This window comes from Vipera berus (assembly GCF_964194415.1).
Source record: "Vipera berus genome assembly, chromosome: 3".
NCBI classification, from domain to species: Eukaryota; Metazoa; Chordata; class Lepidosauria; order Squamata; family Viperidae; genus Vipera; species Vipera berus.
The window spans coordinates 49,427,510-49,437,778 of NC_138204.1; the positions used below are offsets into that span (position 1 = coordinate 49,427,510).

The window sequence follows — 10,269 nt, forward strand, 5'->3', positions numbered from 1 at the left end:
TTTTTCAGCATAGCCTGGTAAATAATTTGGATTTTGTGGACCTCTCAGAGGGCCTGGGAGGGGAGGGACTGGGGGGAGGGCCATAATGATTCCATTTAAAAAGAAATAATCAACTGAAATAGTTGTATTTCAGATGGGAATTATACAAATCCTTCAATTTCTGACTGTCATTCAATATATTCAGAAATTCTAAGAAGTGGAATACATTACATTCCTTAAAACCGTCTTCACTGAGCTAGATGTTCTCCAAATGTCAAGCGCTGAAAATTGCTGAGCTGAAGACCATAAATTTGGACAGAATCCAAGACAGGAAGTCTGCTTTAACGTGATGCCCGTTGAAAACAGCATCCCTGTGGTGTACTCTCCAATCTTCAAGTATAACATTTAAAACAGCTTAACATATGGCTGTCTGCTATCACATCAGTCTCTATGCTCCAATTCGTTGTTCTAAGAATCTGTACACTGTGCTATCTATTTTATTACAATCATCAATAAGTGCACAGAGAACTCATCAAACAGATGCCATGTTTCAGTTTATTGGATTAGTTCTTGCTAAAGGTAGATATGTTCCAGCTCTAAAGTTCTGCTCAAGGACATTACTTTAATTTTTTAAACTTATCCTTTCCCCCCCTTTAAACCATTTATGCTTCCTGGTTCTCTGATTCCTGTAAAACTCATCATCTTCACTCACAACTATTTATCCAAATATTCTAATCCAGTGGGATTGTCTTAAAATCTACTATTGCCTTTGAACTTACTGTAAGACTGTAAGTTGGAATGGCAAAACTGACCTAACATATACTGTAGGCAAATTAAATATTGCTAAAATCATGGGGCTTTTAAAAAATGTGGAATCGTTTGGCATCTGGGTTTTCCCCCCCCCCAATCTCATTGCCATCTTGGGGATTCAATTGTTCTCCATGAAGAGAACATGACCTGCAAGTTGGAGTTTTCTGTGTGCTACAATGTTATGTAATTTGCAGGAAAAATTCTTTTGGAGGACTTCTTCATTAGTAACTTGGTCAAAATAGCAAATCTTTAGGATGTGGTGAAAGCATCTTTGCTGAAAGACATCAAGTCTCTTGTTAATACTTGCTGATGCCTTCCAGATCCCTTTGGCATAAATAGAAGCAAGCAAACAGAATTTAAGTTTCAGTGATACTACAACAAGGATAAGATTTTATTCATCCTCTAGAAAACGGCTGTTGCTTTTCCAATGCGCCACTTGATGCCCATCTCTGCGTCTCCATTTCGGGCAATTACTCTATCCAAACAGGTAAACCTTTCCATTTCCTCAAGTTGTTGTGATTGGAATGTGATTCCTCATATCTATGCAGTGGATCTCACATGCATGATTATCGATTTTTCAGTGCTTATCCTGAAGCCAATTTTGATTGCTTCTTCATCTAAGACAGTTGTCTCATCTTCCTCAAGTAAGGAAGATATCTTAACATATCGAGGACACTAATTTGGAAAAGGTCAGTCTAAGTCAAAAAATTTTTCTTCAACAAGAAGTTAATAATTCTTTTATTAATGTCAATGTAGAACATTCACACGACACTGCAGACTTTGGGGGATACAGTCACGTTTCTTAATTGTTTTAAAAAGAGTTTAGTAAATTTTAAAATGAACGTGTTAGGTTTATACGTTATACTTTATTTAAATAATGGGTATCAAATATCCAGAGGGAAAAAGAGTTCCTTTTACATCCTTCATCTCTGATTAACTGTTGGCCATTGAGAGACTGTAACATCTCTCCACCCTACAGATGCCGATTTGGGCACTCTTGGCATCTGACTCAGGCAATCAGCAAAGTAACATTAGAAGAAGAAATAGAAGAACTGCACTTATGCTAATACTGGGCCAAGCATTCAAAAGGGATGCTTACTGAGATATGCTCAACACTAGTAAAATATCTCTCTTCAAAGCTCTAAAACAACTACATCTTTGGAAAGCCCACAAGACTATTTTAAGGGTTTACATAATGACTTTAAAAGTTTCAATAAACTTAGAGAGACCTTGGGAAGAATTCCATGGATGAGAATCCTAAAGGGGAAAACAACTCAAGAAGCTTGGGAAATTTTGAAAAGTGAGATAATAAAGGCCCAGTCTAGCACAATACCAACAAAGAAGAAAAATAACAGCTTTCAAAAGAAACCAGCATGGCTGCATAAAGAACTCTGATAAACTGAAAGATAAAAAGGACAAGTATAAGCAGTGGAAAGAGGGGCACATAACTAAGGCAGAATATCAGCAAACAGCCCGTGCCTGCAAAGATGGAGCGAGGGAAGCTAAGGCTCAAAATGAACTAAGGCTTGCAACCAAAGTCAAAAATAACAAAAAAAGCTTCTTTCAACATATAAGAAACAAGAAAAAAAGTTAAGGAAATGATTGGTCCATTAGTGGGGGAAAGTGGCAAGAAGGTGACAAGCAACAGGGAGAAAGCAGAACTATTTAACTCGTTTTTTGCATCTGTCTTTACACAAAGGGAAAAAGCAGTCCAACCTACCAAAACCAGTGCCATAAAAAACAGAATAGAAACGCAAGTTAAGATAGGCAAGAAAATGGTAAGTGAGCACCTGTCCAGCCTAGACGAGTTCAAATCACCAGGACCAGATGGATTACACCCCAAGGTTCTCAAGGAACTGGCAGACGTGATCTCAGAACCACTGAACTATATTTTTCAAAGATCCTGGAGCACTGGGGAACTACCAGAAGACTGGAAGAGAGCTGATGTAGTTCCTATCTTCAAAAAAGGGAAAAAAATAGATCCAGGAAACTACAGACCTATCAGTCTGACCTCAATACCTGGGAAGATTCTGGAAAAGATAATCAAACAACAAATCAGCGAACACCTTGATGCGAACAAAGTTATCACTAAAAGCCAACATGGGTTTGTCAAAAACAGATCGTGCCAGACAAACCTTATTGCATTCTTTGACCAAGTGACAAAACTAGTGGACCAGAGGAATGCTGTAGATATAATTTACTTGGATTTCAGTAAGGCATTTGATAAAGTAGATCACAACCTACTACTTGATAAGATAGAAAAATGTGGGTTAGACAGCATCACCACCAGATGGATTCGTAGCTGGCTGACAGGACGTACTCAGCGTGTGGTCCTCAATGGAACCGCATCTACATGGAAAGAAGTGTGTAGTGGGGTGCCCCAGGGCTGTTCTGGGCCCCGTGCTCTTCAACATCTTCATCAACGATTTGGATGAGGGGATAGAAGGGGAACTCATCAAATTTGCAGATGACACCAAGCTGGCAGGAATAGCCAATACTCCAGAAGATAGGCTTAAGATACAGGAGGATCTGGACAGACTCGAACACTGGGCACTATCTAACAAAATGAAATTCAATTGTGAAAAAAGTAAGATTCTGCATTTAGGCAGGAAAAATCAAATGCACAGGTATAGTATAGGTGGTACCTTGCTCGATAGTAGTAACTGTGAGAGGGATCTCGGAGTCCTAGTGGACAATCACTTAAACAATCACTGAGTCCTTTGGGAATAGGGCGGTATATAAACCGAATAAATAAATAAATAAATAAATAAATAAATAAATAAATAAATAAATAAATAAATATGAGCCAGCAGTGTGCTGCAGCTGCCAAAAAAGCCAACACAGTGCTAGGCTGCATTAACAGAGGGATAGAATCAAGATCACGTGAAGTACTAATACCACTTTACAATGCATTGGTAAGGCCACACCTGGAATACTGCATCCAGTTTTGGTCACCACGATGTGAAAAAGATGTTGAGACTCTAGAAAGAGTACAGAGAAGAGCAACAAAGATGATTGGGGGACTGGAGGCTAAAACATATAGGGAACGGTTGCTGGAATTGTGTATGTGTAGTTTAACGAAGAGAAGGGTGAGGGGTGACATGATAGCAGTGTTCCAATATCTCAGGGGCTGCCACAAAGAAGAGGGAGCCAAGCTATTCTCCAAAGCACCTGAAAGCAGGACAAGAAGCAATGGATGGAAACTAGTCAAGGAGAGAAGCAACCTAGAACTAAGGAGAAATTTCCTGACAGTTAGAACAATTAATCAGTGGAACAACCTGCCTCCAGAAGTGGTGAATGCTCCAACACTGGAAGTTTTTAAGAAGAGACTGGACAGCCATTTGTCTGAAATGGTATAGGGTTTCCTGCCTTAGCAGGGGGTTGGACTAGATGACCTCCAAGGTCCCTTCCTTCTTCTTCTTCTTCTTCTTCTTCTTCTTCTTCTTCTTCTTCTTCTTCTTCTTCTTCTTCTTCTTCTTCTTCTTCTTCTTCTTATTATTATTATTATTATTATTATTATTATTATTATTATTATTATTATTATTATTATTATTATGTTGATCTACACATGAGCGTGCATGTACAATTGAGAATTACATTTACTTATACTAACATAGTTCCTGAAACATCTTTCAAACACTGATCAGAGCCCTGCTATATATATTACTTTCTTTGAAAGCCCTGAATTCACTAGATCAGCCACTATTTTGCTTTTATTATGAAAACAGGTTAATCTATATAATTTATCATTGGATCCTTAAAATCTGAGATGGGGAAAAAATCACTCAACCAATCTTTTAATGATGAATCACACTTCTACAAGTAATAGGCCAAGCACAATAATTTTATGAACAAGTGAAGCTATACATTAATTCATGTAGCTAAAATAGCAACGTGACTGAAGTTTGACAAAATGTCTTTCAGTTTTTTCACAGCTTCCTTCTTCTGGAAAAGAATGAGGAAAATATTTTTCCTGGCTTTAATATTGTTAGAAATTTAAATTTTGTAGATCAGTCAGATCTTTTTAAAAATGTATTGCATTAAAAAGCAGTGTTTTCATTTACATTCTGTTGTACTACTTCAAAATGTACCAAAATATTTCAGATACCTAGCATAAAGAAGGCTCTAGTTGAGCTCAATCTGTTCACTGCTTCCCACCATTTGGGAAAGTATTGTGAAAAAATTTAATCCTTAACAGAAAATTCCAAATAATAAAATATGAATTTATTAAATACATAAGTCAATCTGAAAGTATTCTTGAAAATAATTGGTCAGCATGATACTATTTTGCTGAATTCAACTAGAGATATTTTAAGAGAATGCAAGATCATTTCCCTACTTACAGCTTTGCAGTTTTGCAACTAAATGTGCACACTTTTGAGAAAGCAGAAGTGATATGCTTGTTCAAAAGATGCATAGGGAGTGTGCAAGAGCACCAGCTAAAGGTTTGCAATTCTGCAAGTTCCCCTATTTTTATTTAATCCAGAGCATACTTTTAGTTATGTTGCAATGAAAGACAGATTGCCTGGTACAAAAAAAATCAACATAAGTACTAGGTGAGCCTCCCAAAGAAAACGTCCCATATTTGAATATTGCTGAATGGTAACTAGGCTCATTTGAAAAGCACAATCCCAAACTAAACAAAATATGTGAACGAACAACTACAAACCCATGGACTGGAAATGAGTTGCCAGCTTTTGGCTTTAGCCAGTCTATGACTTTTTCCTGATACCAGTTAAATTCTTCCGCCGCCTAGGAATTTATGATGAGAATCCTAATCTTTTGAATCTCACTTGCATTCTTCAGACACAGTATTTACTGAGCATACATTATAGTATGCCAAATTTGAGTTTAATTAAAAAGAATTCTCTTCGTGCTCCTAAATAATGAAACTTTTAGTTCTGAAGTGCACCTTTAAGAAAATCCTTAAGAGTGACAATTATTGCAGGTACCTCTCTATTTTGCAAATTCCTAGGTCCTGCATTCTTGACTTATAGTCTATTCCGGTGTAGCCTCTATGATCAAACTTGCTTGAAATCTCATACCATTGTAATTCTGTTTTCTTTTTGTGTTGTTTCAATTGCAAATCGAGCATTATTTATGAAGTAGTAGTAGTAATAAAAGGGACACGGTGGCTCAGTGGGTTAGGACGCTGAGCTTGTTGATCAGAAAGTCAGCAGTTTGGCGGGTCGAATCCCAAGTGCCATGTAGCAGAGTGAGCGCCTGTTACTCGTCCCAGCTTCTGCCAACCTAGCAGTTCGAAAGCACGTAAAAATGCAAGTAGAAAAATAGGGACTACGGTGGGAAGGTAACAGCGTTCCGTGTGCCTTTGGCGTCTAGTCATGCCGGCCACATGACCATGGAGACGTCCTCGGACAAATGCTGGCTCCTCGGCTTTGAAACGGAGATGAGCACTGGCCCCTAGAGTTGGAAACGACTAGCACGCATGTGCGGGGGAACCATTACCTTTTAGTAGTAATAAAGAAATCAAGTTTGGTATAGTAAGCAAAGGCACCAACTCAGAAATTAGGAGATTGCAAGTTCTAGACCTGACAAAATAGAAAACCGTCTGGGTAACTCTCTTTCAACTCTAGGAAGAACAAAATGGCAAACCACTTCTGAAAGTTTTGCCAAGGAGACAGCACTCTACCAGGAGTTGCCAGGAGTCAAGAGGGACTTGAAACAAATTTGAGTAACAGAAGGAGAAATCCATGAACAGTAAAATATTACATGAATATGTGTCATTGAGTTGTTATATTTATTTATTTAGGAAATTTATTTGCCACCCATCTCATATTCAATGACCCTCTGCTTCTAATGACCAGTTTTTCCCCCATAAAAATATTAAACAAAGTAACTACTTCAGTAATATACTAATTTTACATAGAACAGGACACGTAATACTTAAGTAAGGATAATCTCAACTCCTGATGACTCCATGGACATGTATATGTTGTATTCTTGACAACAGAGTAGAAGTAATTTGCCCTTGCTTTCTTTTGGGATGTTTTTTCAAGGTTCCAGTCCAACCTTAGTGTTAGCAAGGAAAAGCCAGCCATACATTCCCATGCAAAGCCTTGGTGTCTGGAATTTTATCTCAACCATAGTAAATGGGTTAAGATTCGGATTTCCTTCTTGGCAATCCTGCTTCACTTTAGCAATAACAATAGCACTTAGACTTATATAATGCTTCACAGTGCTTTACAGCCCTCTCTAAGTCATTTACAGAGTCAGCATATTGCCCCCAACAATCTGGGTCCTCATTTTACCAATCTCAGAAGGATGGAAGGCTGAGTCAACCTTGAGCCGGTGAGACTTGAATTGCTGAACTGCTGGCAGTTGGCATTCAGCAGAATTAACCTGCAATACTGCATTCTAACCACTGTGCCACCACAACTCAAATCATTATTATGAGATAAGTACCTACAGAAATCATATAAAATCTGAGAATGATAACATCTTTTTCATCACAAAGGACACAAAGAACATCCTCAAATTCTTTCAATCTGATCAGCGTTTCTATGATTAAGGCATTTAAATACACTAGCCACATTTATAAATTAAAAATCTTTCCTTTCCTCTAGCAATAACTCATATTGAAGAACCAACACACATTCTGGATGCTACTTAATATTTTCCTAAAAGCAATATGGCCTTTCCAACAGGTCTACATTTATAATAGCCCCACTGTGTATTCTGTATAACAGAATAATCCACAGACTCACCAAAGCTTGGAAGGAAATTCAGTAAGTTATAATTCACTGCCAAATTCTCAGACATGACAAATGTTAATTCCTTCTAAAGCATACATTCCAGAAACAGTATTCAAACCATGCTTCCAAACAGAATATGCCCACATGCCATATCACAGGCTCTAGCCAATTCCAACAGACATGCATTTAATTTCAAATGCAAAGATATTTTCCTAATGAGTCCAATTGTTTACTCACATTAATTGTTTGTAGGACTGGAACTTTTACCATAGGATGATCGGAAACCTGCTTAAGGGTGATGGGAACCTAGGAAAGTCATAGGTGGAGAAGCATCTATTAAGACCTTCAGATCACTGTCATTTCAGGAAATAAGATTTAGAAATATTAAAGCACGGGATAATCTGGCACCCATGGGGAATGTCCATACTGTATAAAGTTCAGGCAAAATGTACAATTAACTGTACTTCAAGTGGTATAGGAAGCAGCTTCTCTGTAACTAGTCACAATTTGCTACTTTGACTGAATAAGTATTTTTACAGCTCACAGTGACAGAGTTCACATACTGCACTTAGCTGTGCCTTACATAATAAACCACAAATGGTTGTCTTTATATACATTGCTATCAACTATGATTTACAAACCACAGTGACTAGGATCATAAAATATGTTTTTAAAAAACCTGTATTGTAGCTTAATGCTGTATATGGACCCAACCAATATTTATAATTCAACTGCCAAGTGCTACTTTACAATTACAGAAGGGAAAGACAAGTTGCAATATTTTGCATTCAGTCACAAAATTACTAAGTAATATATACCAAGTCTATAACGTGAAGCAAGCAGATGCAGACACAGTTTAGGCAAGTAGCCTAAGCAGATTTTTTTTGTCTAAAGTTCATTTGGTAAAAGTGATTTTTATTACAGTGAGGCCCCCAAGCCTCCAGATTTTGCATTTTAGCAACTATTCTTTATACTGGAGTTATGCATAAAACACAGGGGAAAAAGTCAAGAACCACAAATAACCATTTTACACATAATAGCTTTAAATAGCCAAAAATTCATTAGACATCAAACTGCATTACTGAAAAGCCTTTGAGCCACTTCAACATATGTAGAGCGAAGTCCTCCCTTAAAAGTACACAGAAACCTCAAGAGTCACCTGACAGGCATCAAGAGAAACTTTGCCAGCTTTTTGAAACAGGCATAACAGAAAATGGTTTTGTAAAAGTAAAATGATCCTTTGGGTAATGAAAACAAAACAGAGGAATACTACAAAGCTTTGGAAACGTTGGCAGCTGTACACAATTATAGTACAAATTTGTTTCTACTTTTTTGTACCTGTGAACTTCACATTTCCTGTGCTTCCCTGTCTTTGCATACATTTCATCTCTTCTATTCTTTTTCTCAGACATCTAAAAACAAACTGTCATCCACAAAGAGGAAAACAAACCACAGGAGTGACAGTGTTGGAACCTCTCTTAAAATCCAGACCTGATCCTCAACTGAAGGTTGAGACTGTCAGCTGCATACCAAAAATGTCTGTGATGTTTTAATTAAAAGCATACAAAAGAAGGCACGAGCAGCCCAAGAGGCTTCCCTAATTAACAAAAGGACTCCGTCCTTATAACACACACCAGCCTCAACCTGCCAGGTTTTTTAACACTTTAAACACGCGTCTCCCCAAACCAACGTTCACAGAGATACTTCCTACAGGCAAAGCTCTTGCCCCTCTTAAACAGAAAAACCGACCCCAAGCCCCTTCCTTCAGGGAATCCGGAGACCCGAGAACACCCCCGCTTTCTTCAGAACCTCGAAGCCAGCTTCGATTTCGCTTCTCCTCGCCGTGCAGGTTGGAGACCTTTCCTCCCCCCCAAGAAGATCCCGACGCAACGCTGCGACTAAACACGCGAACGGACCATCATTAACCAGCGTGACGCCCGTGAGACTTTTGAGAGGCGGAGATTCTACCTATGGGTCAATTGCACCGCCGGGCATTCTCAAGTCTCTGGGACACACCCCCAGCTTCCTAAAGGCAAAGCAGCCGCCTGACACGGGCTCCCGCAGCCAACCTCGGCAGCGCCACCCCGGCCACTCTCAAGAGCTCCGCAAGCCACACCCCGGGCACCTACCTGAGAAGGCTAGAAAGCGGGTGCCCCCCGCCGCCGCCGCCTCCGCCGCCCCCTGAAGACGCGGAGCCGCCCCCCGAACCGAAGCCCGAGCTAAGCCGCTTGCCCGAAAGCAGTTTCTCCACGGCGGGCAGGTTCCCAGTGCGGGCGGCCTCTAGCAGCTCTTGCTCTTTCCCCATGGCCCGACGCGGGCCGGGAAACCAGCCCCCGATCTTGACTAGTCCTCCTCGGCTACCGCCGCTGCCTCAACCCGGCCGGCGCGTCCTTCCGGGGCGGGGCCAGAAAAGCCACACCTCCTGACTTGAGCCTCGACAGCCCCCCGGTCCAGCTCATGAAGCCGAGACGGGAAAGAGCGGTCGGTCGCGCTCTTTTTGGCGGCTGTCTCTTAACGACGGGTAGTGGCTTGCGAAGATGTGGTAAAACACGGTATAAAGGGAACGGCTGCTAGCCGTTGCAGTTCCGTACGCGTTCGCGACATTTTGGGCACTCTAAGGGGGCGGCGGGGGGGGGGGGGAGAAAGGATCTACTCGAATAGGACAGAAGGTCTTTCCCAACAAAAGGAACAAAATTCTCTTAAGAAAAAAAAAAAAACAACAACTCTTCGTCCTTTGAGAATAAGGAGCTGAGAAATTGCCAGGTGA

The 10,269-nt window shown here is 40.0% G+C and overlaps 1 protein-coding gene across 6 annotated transcripts in view; it reads right to left on the reverse strand.

Moving 5' to 3' along the window:
* The window catches only part of ANKS1A (ankyrin repeat and sterile alpha motif domain containing 1A), a 138,750-nt gene extending 128,897 nt beyond the window's left edge, over nucleotides 1–9,853 (reverse strand). For all 6 annotated transcript variants that reach the window (XM_081324516.1, XM_081324515.1, XM_081324512.1 and 3 more), the window contains exon 1: nucleotides 9,632–9,853. In XM_081324516.1, the coding sequence (XP_081180642.1) occupies nucleotides 9,632–9,807 (176 nt within the window). In that variant the 5' untranslated portion in view covers nucleotides 9,808–9,853. The remainder of the gene's footprint in view (nucleotides 1–9,631) is intronic.
* Between the last annotated feature and the right edge of the window lie 416 nt (nucleotides 9,854–10,269).